We start from the raw sequence: 17,937 nt of genomic DNA, 5'->3' as shown, positions 1-17,937 counted from the left end.
GTGCCACTTGTTTCAGTGCAGTTGTAACTTATCAACTGGCGTGAGCAGCCCCCCCATAGTTTAACCAAGCTCCCATCCATATGTGTAAGTTTCAAATAGGCTATATTTAGGCCTGATGACCTCATCACTGAAAGTGTCGGGAGGGGAAGACAAGGGAGGGTACGCTCCCGGGCTGATTCCTGGCAAAACGCAGCTCCCTGGTGTGTGGGTCCGTTTACTGGAAGGGGGCACTGGCTGGGTGGTCGTGCACGAGCCTTTTCAGCCCAAGGCTGCGCGTGACCCCGAGGGGTTCAAAAGGTCACAGCCACGACTGCAGACGCCAATGATCACCTCGGCTCATTTGAATAGCCTCATGTTTTCATGGAGGCAATTCAAGCGTGATTGCACATGCCTATTCTTGGACGCAGTGTCATTGACCCTGAGAGTTCATGGAAATCAGGTAAATAAAGCACAGGATCTGCCTGCACAGCAACTCTGTTGCTGATAGTGACAGAACATTCAGTTTTAATCTGAGGTCTAATTCAAGGTCTAATAAATTATCAACGCTATTTCTTGAAGTCAACACAACTTTCACTGGGTGATTTACATATATAATTAAGTTTATTGGTTCCATCCCTGTATTTAATTTGCATTACCTTTTTTTTATTTTTTATTTTAGTTTGTTTTGTGTACATGTTGACATCATAATGCATTAGCTTGTATTTTGATACCGATCTAAAAACAAAACGAAACAGTAACTTCAGTACAAGCTTATCTGAAAGCGTCTGATCTGCCCAGCTCATTATAATATTCCAACATTCCTCAGGGCAGATGCGTTGTTGTGTCTTGTTTCAGTTCTCAGACCCAGCCAGGTCGCGCCGAGAGCCACAACACAGACAGACGTCTCACTCGGAGGCAGAACCAGACGTTCCGTCTCACGCAACGGTGACGAGTTTTACGAGGCGCTACGAAGCAGGCGAGACGGTCTGACTTTTTTTTCCCCCTCCTTCGTGTGTTGAGTGATACCTCCTTGGGGCATAAACGATCGTTGTTTCTATGCAAAACGAGGACGTCACTGACGCGAAGGGGTGGAGTGTTGCTATGCCGACCAGGAATGTTATACAAAACAGCGAGCGCGGGTAACAAAAACGCGCCTCCTCCCTTTAACCTACTCCGCCAACGGTGCCATACATTCATTAGATGATCATCATGGACTTTCTATTTTTAACAGACGTTCCAGTCTGCAGCCTTGGGACCTTTCAAAGGTTAATCCTAGAGAGGGGCTTCCCCCCAATCGGTTTACAGGGAATGCAAAGGGAAAGAAAGAAAAAACTTTGGAAATGTGACCGTTTCCAAGTTCCATGTTTATGTCTTTGCCTTGTTGCATGTACATTAAACTCCAGTTTTGTTTTAAATAATTTGTTAAAATAAGCAAATTCATTTAGGGGAAAATTGCTGATTGACATTTATTCTAAGCCTTCCAAAAGGAGTGATAACAGAGTTTGAGTTGTCTCAAGTTGACCCAGCTTTAAGTGTGTTATAAGGCCATAACCCATTGAACCTGTTCATAGAAAGTGAATTATTATTTATTGCCAAATGTCATGTCAAACCTGCAGTGACGTGAGTCATTGAGAGGATTCCCTCCAACTAGGTCTCAGTGGAAGACCTTTAAACTGCAATGTGAACACACACGCCGGCGTGGAAAAGTACACTCCACAAACCAGTTATCGCGCCGGCAGCGCAAGTAAACACTCCCTCGCTTGGACTGTGCACAAAATGTTCAAGCAAGTGCCGCAGGGCTTGTTGCGTTTGCAACAGTTTTTGCTGAGGTAAGTTTGACTTGGTTGAGATTGAACCCAATATTTTATTTCTGTTTAAAGGCACTGAGCGTATTGCCATTAAAATCAGAGATGTAGGTTTTTAGTTGTTACACATTTCAGGCTCAAAGCAATTTTTTTTTTTTTTAGTTTACTTATGTTTTTCTGTTCTGGTTATTCAAACTCTTCAAACCCTAGTGACACAAACATTTTACAATGCATTCATTATTTACATCCTATGTTTGATTTTAATTCTTTTTTGAACATATTGAATAAATCCAGCAATCAATCAATTCACAGCATACAGTAAATGAACAGCATTTGCTCCCAAAAGTTAATTTATATAAAGATTCTATTTCCCGGCTGTTTCCAAGTGTTCAGTTGTGGTGCTCAGCTTTGTCATTGATATCTCTGGCTGAGTAGTTGACGCGTGAGTGCTGATGTGGGCATGCCTGCACATCTCCCCCCTGAAGGAGGACCTTTGCAAACACATACAGTCTTACTATCAATGTGAATTTTAACGCTCATTTCAACATTTTATTATTATTTTTTTTTATTATTATTTTACCATTTTTGATATCTAGGTCAACATATAGTAAATACAAAGAAAACACTATCGACTTGTATCAGAACCTGTACTGCAGTGAATCAGTAACTAGTGTTCAGTTTGATAGTTTTGGCTCGCACACTTCTTCTGCTTGTTCAAATTTGTTGTACTTTTGTTGTGTGGGACGTCCTTTTGCTGACCATTATCCCAGTTCCACGACGTTCACAACAGCCTCAGTGTTTGTTGTTTTATGTAACGTCACACAGAGCCTTTCGACCACCTCTCGAATGGCTTCTACTTCCCAGCAGAGACCGCCCCTTTACAGGATGCGCACCATATTTGGAAAATGACGTGCTGGGGATCCCGTTTCTGGAATATTCCATTTGTTATAAAGCGGCTTTCGGAATTGCGTTGGGCGCATTTAGGCGGCACACATCGCATTTGCACGTTCAATTCGAGGATATTTGAGGAGAACTGAGGCGACGGCTGCTGTGTTGGCTGCGTTGTTAGGTCGTTGTTTGGTGTTTTTCTCCCCGCGGTGGAAGGAGCAAGCACTCCCTGCTGTCGACGTCATCGCTCGGCTATAAAAGAGCTCCGACGGCACAAGCCGGCATTGAAACTTTCTCAGCGCACCAGCGAAAGAACGAGCAACGGGAGCAGAGCTACGGAGTTTCACACCCCTCACCTGCTTTAAGGATTCCATCCTCGCAAGGTTTAACTAACTAACTAAGTTAACCTCGACGAGACTTTTGTCCCGGATCTTCCCGCGGAGTTGTTGTTTTTTTTCTCTCGCGCTCTCTCTCTCTCTCTTTGGAGCAACGATGATGTTCACTGGTTTCAACCCGGAGTGCGACTCTTCCTCCCGGTGCAGCACTGCCTCTCCGTCCGCGGACAAGCTGGGCTACCACCTGTCCCCCGCCGGATCTTACTCCAGCTTGGGATCGCCCCAGTCTCAGGTATGTACCGACACTCTCGCTTGTCATTGCTTCCTTGCTGTCACATCTTGTATCAGTTCCTCATGACAGTGCAAGACGTGAAACAGAGACAGTTTAAATGTCTGCATGCAAATGGCATTTTCAAAACTTTTTTTTGTCATTGTTATTATTATTTCATTAGTTGTTAATTATTTAAACTTCCACAATAAAAGTGTTTTGCACGCATGAGTTACCATGAATAAGCGGTTGGAGCTCAGTGTGACCTGCTCAGCAGACAGTGCAGGGCAAGATTCATTCATTCATTCATTCATTCACCTGGAAACTCCTCAGAGAGAGCTGTGTAACGTCACAGCTGACATCATACAGGATATTTTTAAACCGGCAGGCTTTTTATAGACCCCCCCTTCTCTCCCTAAAGCCACCCCACTTTCATCTTCATTCATAGCCACCCTGCATCCTCTCCTCTGATGGTCTACCAAAATGTGCTGATGGTTTATTTTGCCTCTCTTGCCCACAGGATTTCACTGACCTGACAGCATCAAGTGCCTCCTTCATCCCCACTGTCACGGCCATCTCGACCAGCCCTGATCTGCAGTGGATGGTCAAGCCTCTGATCTCCTCGGTGGCCCCTTCCCACAGGGCTCACCCCTACAGCCCCAGCCCCACCTACAGCAGACCGGCCATGAGATCAGCATCCAGGGCTCACGCCTCTAACAAGAGGGGCAGAATGGAGCAGGTAATTACCATCTGACCTTATTCTGCATTGGCGTTACATAACACGAGTTGTAACTTCCACGCTGCATCCCTCTAATTAACACGGAGCTGGAGGCACAACTTTTCTTTCCTTTTTTTTAATCGTCTTTTTCATCTTACGCACAGATATCACCAGAGGAGGAGGAGAAGAAAAGAATCCGCAGGGAGAGAAACAAGCAGGCGGCCGCAAAGTGTCGCAACAGAAGGCGAGAACTCACTGACACCCTCCAAGCTGTAAGTTTGCCACGGATGGATGGATGGATGGATGGATGGATTTCACTTCACTTGTCAAGCCGTATTCCCAGCCGGCGCTTATAGCGGTGTTATCTAACGGCCAAGCTAACGCCACTTCCTCTTTTTCTCTTCTCCTCTTTCCAGGAAACCGATGAGCTGGAGGACGAAAAGTCCAGCCTGCAGAACGATATCGCCAACCTCCTGAAGGAGAAAGAGCGACTGGAGTTCATCCTGGCTGCCCACCAGCCCATCTGCAAGATTCCCTCAGATCTGGACTCGGACTTCTCCGTGGTCTCCTTGTCCCCCACCCACCCCTGCCTCGCCACCAGCGTGTCCGCCCAGCCACAGACCACTGTCGCCTCCAGCCGGCCCACCTTCACCGCTGCCTCCAACTCCATCTTCTCCAGCAGCAGCAGCAGCGGCGGCCCTTCCTTGTCCACGGCCACCGTCTCAGACAGCTTGGTGAAGATGACGGACCTGGACTCCTCCGTCCTGGAGGAGTCTCTGGATCTGATGTCCAAGACGGAGTTGGAGACGGCGCGCTCGGTGCCCGAGGTCGACCTGTCCAGCTCCCTCTACGCAACTCAGGACTGGGAGCCCCTTCACACCACCGCCACCAGCGGCGACTTTGAGCCCCTGTGCACCCCCGTGGTGACCTGCACGCCGGCGTGCACCACCTTCACATCCTCGTTCGTCTTCACCTTCCCAGAGGCCGAAACCTTCCCCACATGTGGGATCGCCCACAGGAGGGGAAGCAACAGCAACGACCAGTCGTCTGATTCCCTCAGCTCCCCCACGCTGCTGGCCCTATAAAGACTCTTTCACTGACATAGCACTTCCCACAAAAAGCACATTCTCTTAATGTATGAGAGGGCCGTGCAGATCACAGGGCTATGGAATGAACTTGTACCAGGAAGCAAAGTATTTAACTTTTTTTTTTTTTAATTTGCCTTTATTCTCTACTTGCTTATTACATCAATGTAGCAAGTTTAAAAGCATGTTCAACTAAATACCACTGAGTTATTTTTTTTCTTTTGAGTTTAATGTATGATTTTTATTGGTGCTATAGATAACTAAGAAAAAAAACTTGTTGTAGTGCTGATATTTGTTCAGAGCAATAGTAGTTATTGATCCAGTTTGTTTTTCTGGTCGATGGAGCGTGTTTGTGTTTGTAAAAACCTTAACAAAAACAACAACAATGCTGACGTGCTTTGTCTCAACCATGGTCTTGGTGGTCTATTCTAGTAAGTTTTCTGTGAAAACATTAGTGGTTTTAATTTATGAAATTTATTTTTTTACACACGGTAAAAAAAAATGAATGTTGTTTGTAAGATGTGTAAATAAAAAACAAAGATAGTGATATTTAAATTCATACACTTGTGTGACTTGATTCTGCGTCCCTGTTTTTTGGTTGTTGTTTTTTTTTTTTTTTTAGCTTACATAAGCGTTTCCGAGCAGACGCTGTTTTGCAGCGAGCGCCAGCGCCATTCAACAGCCAATTAAAAAAGAGAAAAAGTTTAAAATAAACCTCCATGAGGGATAACTGTAATTTTCCCGCACCTCCGCTGGCTCTATTTATTGATCCGTCTGTTGCCAAGGTCCACCATACGTCAGGGCTCTGACGTCAGTGCGTTCTTTCCATTTTTTTTTTTTCTTCCAAATTTGCATGCATGGCGCGATGACGTTGTACTTCCGGCCACGACGCTGCCTCTTCTGCAGCAGGGAAGAAGAAAAACGTCGTCGGACTGCATTTTCTCCTCCGGGTGGAAAGAGAGGGAGAGAGAGAGAGAGAGAGAAATCACGTCTTTCAATCCATCCCACGGGTTTTTTTTTTTCTTTCTTTCTGCAAAGCAAGCTCAAAGTGTAGAAATGTAGACGTATTAGACCGAGACGCGGTGCAACGCGTTTCCTCGATGAGGCGACTGCGTTCCTTTCGAGTGTTCCGTCGTCGGAAGGCAACCGCTGCACTCACACGTCGGTTATGCAAGACAGAACACTGGGGATCTGAAACCAACGTTCTATCGCGATCCTGCGCACTGCGTTCGAAACTGTGCGCACGTAAGAAACAACGCCACTTCTCAATTTTTTTTCTTTTTTGAAAAAAAAAAGAAGAAAAATTGTGTCGATTGGGGTGGGAGGAGTGCAGTGCAGGAGACCGCTGTGCAGCATGCAAAGGGGAAGACTGTGGAGTTTTAAAGCGTCCATATTGTACATTATTATAGAATCCTTCATTTAGATCCCCAAACTCCCATGCAGCATCCGTAGTTAATGTACATATGCTTAATGGTTTAGCCCTCTGTTTACAGCCTCCTGTTTGTGTTTGGCTTCATGCTGCTAATATGGATGTTTTGTTGTAACTTCCAAGTTTTTGGGAAAAGGGACAGGGAGGTCAGAAGTTCCCCTTGCCGGGGTGTCGTCAATGACCTGGGAGAGGTATCTGGGCCGCTTGTGACATCACAAGGCGCTGAAGTTTTGCATTTCATGACGAATGCAGGTTCCAGGCTCCCCCTGACAATTGTGACAATTGAAGTTATGGCACACCAGCAACAACCAGGAACATCCCATACCTGTATTGATCAAGTTTGGGCTTTTGTGATCATTTGTGACTCTTTGCATATTGCAATCTGGTCGCTTCCACCTTTCAAAACTTGCAGTTAATGATCAGACATCTGACACGAGAACAGGAAGGCAGTACATTCCCCGTTAACACAAGTCAGTTTATTTGGAAACAACGGTTGTACGCGGTGTTATTCTTACGACACCTCATTGTCAACAAGAGTGAACAACCCAACTTCTGCTGCCCCTATGTGTCAATTTCATCTCCAGGCTTCTGGACCAAACCCTCGATGTTTCACCATAGCCTGACTTATTGCCTAATTGCGCTTCTTGGGAAAGGTACAGCACGCTCACTTCACGTGTGGATGCGCCCAGTGGAAGACTACAGTGGAACAGCAACTGTTAGATGTTAGTAGGCTTTCCAGTGTAGTCGCACCCTTTTATACTACAATGCAGAGATAACACGGCCACTGACAATACAAACAGGCCTCTCGGGACAAAGGGCAACCTTGACGAAAAAAGAAATCCAGCAAATCTTTCTCAAAGAATAATAAGTGCAGTCTGTGTTGAGTGTTGGGTTTTATAATGCTATTATAATAAGAAGTGGTATTTTCCAGCTCTTTTTGTCTCTCGGCACTGCGCTGTTGCATAACTGCTTAATTCTTGGTATCTTTTTCACTCGGCACTCGAAGCTGAGCCCCTCCCCACCACCCCCCACCACCCCCGGCCCGACAAAGCCTCCGTGCGCGACCATGCAACGTCTAATAACTCCACCTATTAATACCTTCCTCGCCAGCCCCAGGGATCCGGGGAAGCGGCAGAAATAGCAGGTGCCTATTGCTTCTTTTAACAGCAGCATCAACAGCAGTAAATTTAGAACTCTGTGACGCCAGCACCCTGCGTCGGCACAGCCACTCAGGGGAGCAACCAGGCAACGTACGACAGGAGGCGGCTGCAACTGCAAGGAGACGACGGCGGTGGGCGCTTGTGAGGGAGAGAGACAGGGAGAGGAGACGGAGAGAGAAATCCCTGTCTGCCTTTAGTTGGGTGTGTGTGTGTGTGCGTGGGTGAGAGACAGTGAGCACGGCGGTGATGATGAAACTGCCGAGTTCGCCTCTGTCTTGCGTTGGCAAGAGCCCAGTTTGGCTCAGAGACGTCCATGCAAGGGATCCTTCCCCTCCCTGACACCTACACTTTTTTGGGGGATAGGGGACGGGATTATACAGTAAAGCTTTGAGAAACAATGGTGGGCCTACTGTTCTGTAGTTAGTAACTCAGGAGTGCACACGCGATGACATCAAACTGTGTCATTGCTGGAGCAAACGCAGTGGTTCTGTTTGAGTTTGTCTTAGTGACAGTCATCCTGATGTGTCTACTTGACACAACATGCCCCATAAACTCAGGTTTCTATTACTCTGTTGCTGTGTGTGTGTGCGTGCTTGTGCGCATGCACATGTATTTACAAGCGCTTTACAAATCAAATTAAGGCCTCAACTGCGGATTATTGGCTCTTATCGCAGTGTGTCTCTTCTTTTTTTATTCCCCCATTAATTGCTGTGAGGAGGCAGTGACTGGGACTTTCAGCAGCAGCAGAGTGCATGGGTGTGTAGACACTTGCGTCAGCAGGGGCGTGTGCGTTTAAGGAAGTACTTCGACAACGTGACATTGATCATCTCAGAATACAATGCGATCCTCGCGCGTCATGCCAAGCGGGACAATCAGCCAGCATTTAAACTTGTAAAAATGCCGCCTATCACTGACAGGCGGGTTGTGTGGCACCCAAACCCCGTACGTGACGCATTCAAATGTAGCACTGGATGTGTTTTCCTCCAGCCAGTAATAATTGCTCACTGTGTGCCAGACTCCCCCACAGCGGCGTGTCCTTGTCTCGTCTCGTGGGATCTATTCCGTAACGAGGATGTTTCCCTGGAAACTGGACAGCTCTATCATATGTAACTGGGTAATCCCTGGGCTGCTGACAGAGAAATAAAAGCTTAGTTTTTTTTTTATTCTTCTCAAGGCACCAGCCAATACTGTGCATGATATGTCTGTTTCATAACTCTCACATTCAGTAAATGTGATGTTACATTTTTAAATCAGTGAAAAAAGATTGGCATTCATCATACAAAAGAGGTCATATAGAGAATAGTGATTGTTAAATAAGCCCTGCCTGGGTCCATTTGTTGTTTGTTACTATAAAGCATGTCATTGTGTGCAAATGAAAGCTTACAGGTTTTGGCAAGCTACACGGTTGTATGTTTTGTATATACAGTTTAGATTATCCCCCCCTCCCCCCCTCTCATTTGGACAATTGTAACGTTCTTTAAATGTTGCTCTTGGTGTATTTCCACCATGGTACATCAAGGGGGAGTAGGGGGTGGACATCATGTACTTTTCTTTATTTCAAATTGGTGGTACATGTACCAACAAGTTCAATCCAAAGTCATCGGAGAGGGTTGGGTGGATAAGGTATAGTTCTCCCTCCAGGCCAGCGGGGGCGCTGGAGACTCCAGTGAATCCGGTTGTGTGAGTTGGAATTCGGTGTTAAGCTAGTTGGCTGCCTGGAAAAGGTCCGGTTGGTCGGCTCTTCGAGAGTAGCAATGGCTCGGCTCACTGCGCTACTGCTGTTACCGGTGCTCTTCGAAGCCGTATTCTCAATTTCTTTCTACCTGCCGGTAAACTCAAGAAAGTGTTTGCGGGAGGAGATCCACAAAGACGTCCTCGTCACCGGAGAATATGAAATAGCTGAACAGGCGAACACCAAAACCAACCTGAAGGTGAGGACCGACCTGCTTGATACTAAGTGTCAACGTATCCAGTTGGAATTGAGGGCAAATTAGTTTTACTGTGTGGTGTTATATATCAGGGTAGGTCATACCGTAGACAGACACAACTTAATTTCGACCACACTCTGATATTTCGGTGGACAGCTGTTTAGATTCACCGTCAACTGTTGTTAGCATCATTGCTAACTTAGGCCGCGTAACACTCCGCTTCCTGGTTCTCTGTTCTAATTAGCGGGCGTACGGCAGTGCTCCCTTACAATTTTTAAAGAACGGGTGTAAATATGAGGTCATCCATCAACAACCTCGTTAAATTGCGTTTGAGTGTTTATGGGTTTGCTTTCATCCTATTAGAGCCGATGCAGTGTGTCACTGGCGAGCTGCTGCTGTTACACGTCAGTCTTAGCCGACCATTCAATTGGCTGCTTCCAGCTAGCAGCACTAGCACCTTAGCACTTTGACTGTTACTGTCAACGTGTTTGATCTGTCGATTGACACCGTTCCGTCCTGACACGCAGGCTTGCGCCTCAACTTTATGACAAAGAATATCATCTATATTTCAAACACCCGAAACATTTACGTAATAAAATTTGTAACTTTAATACTTAATACGTTAAGTATTTGGCTCCCAATGCATATGTTTATGTCCCTACATAAGGATCTCCTTGGTTTTTTTTTTTATTTTGCTTACAGATTACAGATTCATCCAGCCACACTCTGTACTCCAAGGAAGATGCAACAAAAGGAAAGTTTGCATTCACGACAGAAGACTACGATATGTTTGAGGTGTGCTTTGAGAGCAAATCACCAATGGGTAAGTGTGAAATTAACATTTTTAAAATAATTTAGTGGACACATTTTCAGATCTCATCAAATTAAAACTCGTGTCTCAGACTGCAGTTTTTCCACACACAAAAAAACAACATTTGTGCCGTGGTTTCCAAGAAAATTGTGTATTTTGAAGCAAAATCAAGCATTTGGCAGTTTGTGTTTAGTCATTAAGTCCCATTCACTGGACCTTAAATTCAGTTAATTGCATACAGTGCTAAAATTTCTACTCCATTTATTCAGGGACTGGAAAAGTGCCGGACCAGCTGGTCAATCTGGACATGAAGCACGGGGTGGAAGCCAAAAACTATGAAGAGGTAAGTGTTTGAGACTGAACGGTTTTTCTTGATCTTGTAGAAAGATCCATCCTGATTTACAATTGAGGTTTCAACAAAGTAGGATTATTTTAAATGATTTGGTGAATTTAGAAGCCAAGCCAGTATTTTGACTCCACCAGTAGGTGCTTTTATCCTGGATAGAATGACTATCTTTGTTCCCTTTGGATGCCTTGGCCTCCTTGTTACTCAGCCAATCAAAAAGCCATCCAAAAATATACTTGGATGCGGTTCTTTGCTTTTACGTCATTCCAGTCCTCCCTTTTTCCATAATTTGCCTAAGAATAGACAGCAGGTAGCTGTTGCCACCACATTCCATGCTTAAAAATAAGTGGAGAAGTGATTAATCTCACGGAGGATCACCCTCCTCTTCCCACACACGCTGCTTGAACATGAAGTTCTACTCTGCTGACACACTGTGCTGGATATTCAGAGAACGTTGAAGTGGGAATTCTTGTCTGCGTGTACATGACGGAAGCTTGATTTATTTTTAACTTCACTAACAAAGGTGTTTTTCCAAATAAGCGAACAGGTTGTTGGGTAAATTACCGCTTTGTTATAATGTTGAGAACAATTCTTTATTCTTTAGGACTCAAATGTATGTTTGGCAGGTGCATGTTGAAACCATGCCTTTGTCTGAAAAAAGAGCATTAATTAAAAGTAAATGGTGGGTAGAAGCTATAATTTGGTAACACAAAGAAAAAGAACCAGGCCTCTTTTTCTTGTAGTTTTCTGCCAATCGCACACATTAATAACTTTTAGAAGCTTAGAATATGTTAAATTTACCATTAACATACGCATGAAGATATCATTGGGCATAATGTTTTTAAACTGACATTAAAATGCATTTGGATTGTGGTACATTTAATGAGGGGATGGAGGTGGGAATGAATGTCGTCCAAATTGTCTGCCATGGACATTAGAAGAACACGTCACTACTGGCTCTTAACATTCTGTGTCCTCTTGTTTCTCAGCTTTTGGTTAAACATCACCTGTTAGTTGGTTAAGATGCAGCTGCACTGTTTCCCACCATGTCGGCACGTTTCAACGGACTCGTTCCACCTTCTTTGCCTTGTCTAAGAGTGACACCTGCTGGACAAAATTTAAAGCTATGCTGCGCCAAGGACAGCTGTCTCGGTTTTTCTGCACCATTCCCATTGTTTGGTCTTTGTCTTTTCAGATTGCCAAGGTGGAGAAGCTGAAGCCTCTGGAGGTGGAGCTGAGGCGACTGGAGGACCTTTCAGAGTCCATTGTCAATGACTTTGCTTACATGAAGAGGCGAGAGGAAGAGATGCGGGATACCAACGGTAAACACCACCAGTCATCAGTTTGGGCTGCACGATTGTGGAAAAATAGAAAAATCACACTTTTGTTTTTTTGTTTAGAATCGAGATCATGATTATTATTATTTTTTTACGATTAATCGTGCAGCCCTAGATTCAGTGCGACATTTTATAGTCTAAATCTAATTTGATTTGTCATGAAATGATGACCTTTTTCCTCCACCGCTCTTCCAGAGTCCACCAACACGCGCGTCCTCTACTTCAGCGTGTTCTCCATGTGCTGCCTGATCGGGCTGGCCACGTGGCAGGTGTTTTACCTGCGGCGCTTCTTCAAGGCAAAGAAGCTGATCGAGTAGAGCGCCGCCCCTGCGCCTCGTCTCGCAAGAAGCTGCCAGCAGGCAGCCGGCAAACACATCCCAACATCCACCCACTTTGGACGAGCTTCAGCAAAACAGCAAGTGTGGTCGAGGGGCTCAAAATTCTAGTTTTCACAGCTGCCACAGAAAGAGTACCGAGGTTGTCCTCAGAAAAAAAAACAAAAGAAAAAAGATCCACATTCTTATTTCGGGTTTGAAACGTGAAAAGCGCTGTAGGGAAAAAATGCACTGTGAGACATGGGAGGCATAGGTGAAATGCAGCCGTGCTCATTGTAATTTATCTTTCTCTCTGCACTGTTTTGAAATGTTGCATCTCATTGAATAAGACCCTTTCCCCCCACAATCAGTTGAATCATGTTTGATTTTTGGGCTCAGTAGAATGGATGTGCCATGAGCGAATGTTCTATTGCCCTTCTGTTGGTGTTTTCTCTATTTTGCCATGCCAAGCAAACAAGATCCTTGGTGCCCTTTTATCAAGTGAAGGCTAAGTTTTTTTTTTTGTTTGTTTTTTTAAAAAAAGTGGTTTATTGTTCCATTGAGGTAACCAGCAACCACTTCACTTTTGTGTTGTCACATAATTTGCAAATGTGTTTGGTAGCTAAAGTTGACTGTCCTTAGTTTGTTTTTTTCATATTGTAAATGCTATTTAGTTGCTTCCACAGGTATATTTGTGTGGAGGGGGTTGTAAGGTGTCACAATAATATTATATTAGGTCACTTCATTAAGCTCTTGCACATTCTAGTTTTGCATTTGGAATACCTGGATATCATTCTAGACCTCCTCAAATGTTCCAGAAACCAAAAACCTTGTTGCAGCGTCTTATTGCATGTTTGTGGCAATGGATAAATTTTACCATGCGACTTGTGCAACAGAGTTTACATGAAACTGCAAATTTCTTCCGTCAAAAGTTAAGAAATATCAAAGCAGCCTCCTGGAATTCTGTTTTGGCTCCCTGTTTTTTTTTTTTTTTTTTTTTTTTTTTTTTTACTACACACTGGTAATTCCACTCTCGATCCCGAAACCTGCCGATCCATCCAGCCTGCTGCTTTTCTTGAAACTACAACTTCAGAGGTTTACTTTGTGAGAATGTCGGTGGCTGCAAATACTCCAATTTTGACAGGGATTTAATTGAGGCAACAGTCATAGATACATTTTTAACAATGAACGTGCAGACTGCACGCAAGCAATGATTTTTATGTTAACAGAAATTTTGTAAATTTGTGTTGGGCTTTTATTCAATAAAGTATTGGATGGATTTACATGATTTTTCTGTGTAACCTAATGTGTACTTCAGCGTTGCTTTCTGAAAAATTATTTCTTACCAACAATTTAAATACAAACAAATGTAGATTTCAAAAATAATATTTCAAAACCACAAGTTCAGCAGCTTAAAAGAGCAGTAGCTTTAAATATATAAATAAATAAAAGCATTTCTACATATCAGTCATCACACATGCAGTTTGTCAGTCATCGTGATACTGTTCTGATACTGGTTGACGTCATTTGAAGAATTATTTAATGATGAGCGGTCTGTGTTTTAGACACCTGTGTGAAAGACATGGATGTATTATAAGAATGTATTATAAATTGGAAAGCCGGTGAAACATTGACAAATGGTGACGGAAAGTTAAGGGTGAAACAACTAAGCTAATGTACAGTAAAATAAAATTAGAATTCTAAAACAAGCCAAGAATTTATTCAAAATTGCAAAAAAATAAATGACAAATCTTCGGAGAATTCCAGCATAGTTCAAGCTACAAACGTGATGCAACAGTTTGTGACACGGTCCGCCAATCAGATGAACGCTTACTCACAATCACCCGGATGTAGTCCTCCGAAGCACTTCCCCTTTCCGAGTTGCTCACCACAGCAGAAACATTGCTACTTGTGGCGCTGTCACTTTCACAGATTAACAGCCATGCCGGGTCCGGATAAAGGAACAGACTTGACGGAGAGGATCGAAGCCTTCCTGTCGGATCTGAAGCGCGGCGGCAGCGGGACGGGACCGCTGCGGGGCTCCGCGGAAACTGCCCGAGAAACCACCGCCTTACTCCGCAGGTTCACGGCGCAGGCTCGGTGGAGCAGCGCAGGTGAGGTGACCCGCTGTTTCACGGCTCCTTCCAGCCGAAATGTGGACGTTTTGCTCGCAGTGAGAAGCGGTACAAGTGTACAACTGCTCCTAAGGCGACACACAAATGAATACGCAACAAATTGTCACCGTTAAACACACAAACACACAACGCGAAGAGCATCGACTGTCTCTATCTCATAGTAGAAACCTGTGGTACGATAGGTCACGAGAACGCAACTGTCTTCGTACATAGACCCATTATGGTTTTACGAAAGTATACCGGGTTACAAATTAAAAGCAGCAGGAGTCATTTCAGTGCCATGAAATACAATGTAAATTCAGATGATCATTACTTTGTCCGTTGCCATTTCTCTTTGTTGAAGATGGAATCATGACGTGCAAGATGGACTTGAGTATTACTCGTTTTTCTATCTGTTTAACCTTTGTCTCTTCTCCGTGCGCTCAGGTGATCTGATGGACATGATCCGCAAAGAGGGGAGAAGAATGATTGCCGCCCAGCCGTCAGAGACCACGGTCGGTAACATGATCAGACGAGTGCTGAAGATCATCAGAGAGGAATATGCACGGTGAGGATCAGTCGCTGGGTGTTCGTGGTTCTGAAGCATTGTATACATTTTACTAATCACTTCCCAGACTTGCTCTGGAAATCACGCGTCGGTGAATTTTAAGTTTAAGCGCTAAAATACAAAGTATAGAAGCCGTTTTTGTTTGAATTTTCCATGAGAAACATGCATGTGCATATTACTCTTGTCTAAACGTCACCCAGTCATCCTGTCTGTAACCCCTCCATCCTGCAGATCTCGAGGCAGCAGCGAGGAAGCCGACCAGCAGGAGTCTCTCCACAAACTGCTGACCACCGGAGGGCTCAGCGAGGAAAACTTCAAGCAGCACTTTGCAGCACTCAAGTCAAACGTCATCGAGGCCATCAACGAGTTGCTGACAGAGCTGGGTGCGCTTCCCTCCTCCTCCCCCCCACTACTGCGAAAAACTGTGTTTGACTTTTAAACATTGTATGTGTGTGTGGTTATAGATTGTTGCTGAGCTGCGCAAACTTGCAACTGACTTGCAGAAAATAGTTAGCAAAAAAAAAAATACTGTAATTGTAGCTCCTGGTCAGATTTATTCTCTCAAATGTGACAATTTTGTTTGCTTCCTTTATTTTTCCAGAGGGGACCACCGACAACATTGCGATGCAGGCGCTGGAGCACATCCACTCCAAAGAGGTCATCATGACTATCGGCCGCTCTCGGACGGTTGAGGCTTTTCTCAAGGACGCGGCTAACCACAAGCGCAATTTTCACGTCATAGTGGCCGAGTGCGCCCCCTTCTGCCAGGTAATTCAGATGCGAGGCGCGTGACGGTAGTGTTGTAGTACTGGTGGGGTCTCGAGACCGCTTTATAAGGGTCTCGGACTCTGAGGCATTTTGACTTGGCTGATTTTAATGACACTTTTCTCTTTTTTTTTTTTTTTTTCCTCTCAGGGACACAAGATGGCAACCAGTCTCTCCAAAGCCGACATCGAGACCACCGTGATTGCGGATGCTGCCATTTTTGCGGTCATGTCTCGCGTTAATAAGGTATTTAACGGGGGATTTCTAGAAAAAGGTTGTCTCAGAACACGGGAGTCCCACTGCGTAGTGTTTTAATGTCTCTCTCCCTGCAGGTCATCATTGGAACGCAGACAGTCTTAGCGAACGGTGGGCTGCGAGCCGTCAACGGGACCCACACTCTGGCCCTGGCAGCCAAGCACCACTCCACACCGCTGATTGTTTGCACCCCCATGTTCAAGCTTTCCCCACAGGTGAGGATACTCATACCCATTTCACAGATTTGTGATTTTTTGTTTTTTATGGGGGAAAAAATTGACACGAAACCCTTTTTTTTTAATTTCCAATCTAGTTCCCAAATGAAGAAGACACTTTTCACAAGTTTGTCTCTCCTCAAGAGGTTCTTCCTTTTACTGAAGGTAGGTCATTTCTCGCTAATGCTTGAAATACATCTTGTCTGTTTTTGACCAGCATTACGTTCTGGATTTTCACCAACCTTTTCTCTGCACTCTGTGTGTCCCAGGTGAGATTCTGTCAAAGGTGAATGTGCACTGTCCGGTGTTTGACTACGTGCCACCTGAGCTCATCACTCTCTTCATCTCAAACATTGGGGGACATGCACCCTCGTACATCTATCGACTGATGAGTGAACTTTACCACCCAGATGACCACGAGCTATAACCAATGTAAAGATTAATTTAAAATAAAAATAAAAATTGCTTCAACCTTCTCGGTTTTGTGTTTTGTGTTTTGTGATATTTTGTTTCCCTCTACCAGTAGATAGTTAACCAAGAATTCACATTTCACCAATTTATTTCCTTATCACTTTGTGAATAGATAAATGAAACCCCACGTGGTGGTTATTTTTTTCTCAAATTGGAAAAGGAAAAAAAAAATCTGATGACATGTTTAGCCATTTGTTAATCTAATGTGATTTTTCATAAAGATATTTAGTGATTGTAAAAAGACAATGAAAATGAAATGAAAAACATTAAATCAGAAAGTGTACGTCCAAACTTTGGACCGGTAGTGTATATATCTCCGTATGGCCTTACGTGCCGGACACGGTGTATGATGAATGCAGTTGCAAAAGTCCTCCAGTGGGAGGCGGTGTAGAACATGGAGCATAGCGGCTCCGGGGTCGTTTTCCAAAATATGTGAATAGGACGAAGAAACAGGAAAAAGCTCAAAAAACACAAGGCGTCGTGTGTGTGATAATAGCGACGTGTCGTACAGCAACCAAAAGACTGAGTCTCGCTGTATTACTCAGGCTGCGCTACAGCGTCTATTCACGGGCGCGATCCCACTACTGAGCGGCACGGGGGCTTTGGCCTGCTCCGTTTCCGACCTGGGCCGGTGCACCCCTCCTTAGACGACCTGGTGGTCCCGGGCTCCCCCAGGAGCACCATATCGATACCGAGCTTAGTGCGGACACCCGATCGGCATAGTCCGCTGCAGCTCAGAACTCCTGAGCTCAAACGATCCGCCAGCCTCAGCCTCCCGGTAGCTTGGATTACAGGCGCGCGCCACCGCACCCGGCGAGAGAAGGCGGAGCTCCTAGTGTATTTATCTTCGACTCGGGTGACGTCATCACGCAGCGACAGCGACTGGCGGAAAATTTAAAAGCCCTGTGTGTGTTGTCAGTGCAGAACATGGATTTATTGCAATGGACCCAGTTTTGTGGATTATTTTGAATTGTTTGTCAATGTTGTTGAATTTAAATACAAATGTAAAAAAAAAATAAAAATAAATAAATCCGTAGGGAAATTACGTTATCAGGAAGTAGGCGATGTTTGAAGCTACTTCCTGATACAGCATTTCTGACGATAGTAAACATTGCAAGGAATTTGGTTTACGTGCTTTTTAACCAA

At 44.6% G+C, this 17,937-nt stretch overlaps 3 protein-coding genes across 3 annotated transcripts; all 3 read left to right on the top strand.

Annotated features, from left to right (window-relative positions):
• Positions 1-2,852: 2,852 nt before the first annotated feature.
• fosab (v-fos FBJ murine osteosarcoma viral oncogene homolog Ab) lies at positions 2,853-5,637 on the top strand. The gene is made up of 4 exons (XM_076049596.1): positions 2,853-3,299; positions 3,796-4,014; positions 4,158-4,265; positions 4,410-5,637. Exons 1-4 carry the CDS (start codon positions 3,165-3,167, stop codon positions 5,076-5,078), a joined length of 1,131 nt encoding a protein of 376 aa, XP_075905711.1. The 5' UTR covers positions 2,853-3,164; the 3' UTR covers positions 5,079-5,637.
• Positions 5,638-9,356: 3,719 nt separating this feature from the next.
• Positions 9,357-13,686, top strand: tmed10 (transmembrane p24 trafficking protein 10). Its single transcript, XM_076049575.1, has 5 exons — positions 9,357-9,598; positions 10,298-10,418; positions 10,676-10,749; positions 11,948-12,074; positions 12,285-13,686. Exons 1-5 carry the CDS (start codon positions 9,422-9,424, stop codon positions 12,404-12,406), a joined length of 621 nt encoding a protein of 206 aa, XP_075905690.1. The 5' UTR covers positions 9,357-9,421; the 3' UTR covers positions 12,407-13,686.
• A 574-nt stretch (positions 13,687-14,260) lies between these two features.
• eif2b2 (eukaryotic translation initiation factor 2B, subunit 2 beta) lies at positions 14,261-16,796 on the top strand. Its single transcript, XM_076049574.1, has 8 exons — positions 14,261-14,517; positions 14,965-15,085; positions 15,317-15,468; positions 15,687-15,853; positions 16,001-16,096; positions 16,183-16,320; positions 16,419-16,485; positions 16,590-16,796. The coding sequence occupies exons 1-8, from the start codon at positions 14,346-14,348 to the stop codon at positions 16,745-16,747; spliced, it is 1,071 nt and encodes a 356-aa protein (XP_075905689.1). The 5' UTR covers positions 14,261-14,345; the 3' UTR covers positions 16,748-16,796.
• The last annotated feature ends 1,141 nt before the right edge of the window (positions 16,797-17,937 follow it).

The sequence above is a fragment of the Nelusetta ayraudi genome, unplaced genomic scaffold (genome assembly GCF_046127955.1).
Source record: "Nelusetta ayraudi isolate G7.1 ecotype Tasmania unplaced genomic scaffold, CSIRO-AGI_Nayr_v1 ptg000118l, whole genome shotgun sequence".
Lineage (NCBI taxonomy): Eukaryota > Metazoa > Chordata > Actinopteri > Tetraodontiformes > Monacanthidae > Nelusetta > Nelusetta ayraudi.
The sequence above is the reverse complement of the archived record's forward strand: the minus strand, read 5'-3'. Positions and strand labels throughout refer to the sequence as shown.

Bases quoted from the DNA above. Each gene is read 5' to 3' on its own strand.
- fosab (XM_076049596.1), top strand. From the start codon at position 3,165: ATGATGTTCACTGGTTTCAACCCGGAGTGCGACTCTTCCTCCCGGTGC. The intron at 3,300-3,795 runs GTATGTACCGAC...TCTTGCCCACAG, and splicing joins TGGGATCGCCCCAGTCTCAG to GATTTCACTGACCTGACAGC. The intron at 4,015-4,157 runs GTAATTACCATC...TCTTACGCACAG, and splicing joins AGAGGGGCAGAATGGAGCAG to ATATCACCAGAGGAGGAGGA.
- tmed10 (XM_076049575.1), top strand. From the start codon at position 9,422: ATGGCTCGGCTCACTGCGCTACTGCTGTTACCGGTGCTCTTCGAAGCC. The intron at 9,599-10,297 runs GTGAGGACCGAC...TTTTGCTTACAG, and splicing joins ACACCAAAACCAACCTGAAG to ATTACAGATTCATCCAGCCA. The intron at 10,419-10,675 runs GTAAGTGTGAAA...CCATTTATTCAG, and splicing joins TGAGAGCAAATCACCAATGG to GGACTGGAAAAGTGCCGGAC.
- eif2b2 (XM_076049574.1), top strand. From the start codon at position 14,346: ATGCCGGGTCCGGATAAAGGAACAGACTTGACGGAGAGGATCGAAGCC. The intron at 16,321-16,418 runs GTGAGGATACTC...TTTCCAATCTAG, and splicing joins TGTTCAAGCTTTCCCCACAG to TTCCCAAATGAAGAAGACAC. The intron at 16,486-16,589 runs GTAGGTCATTTC...TGTGTGTCCCAG, and splicing joins GGTTCTTCCTTTTACTGAAG to GTGAGATTCTGTCAAAGGTG.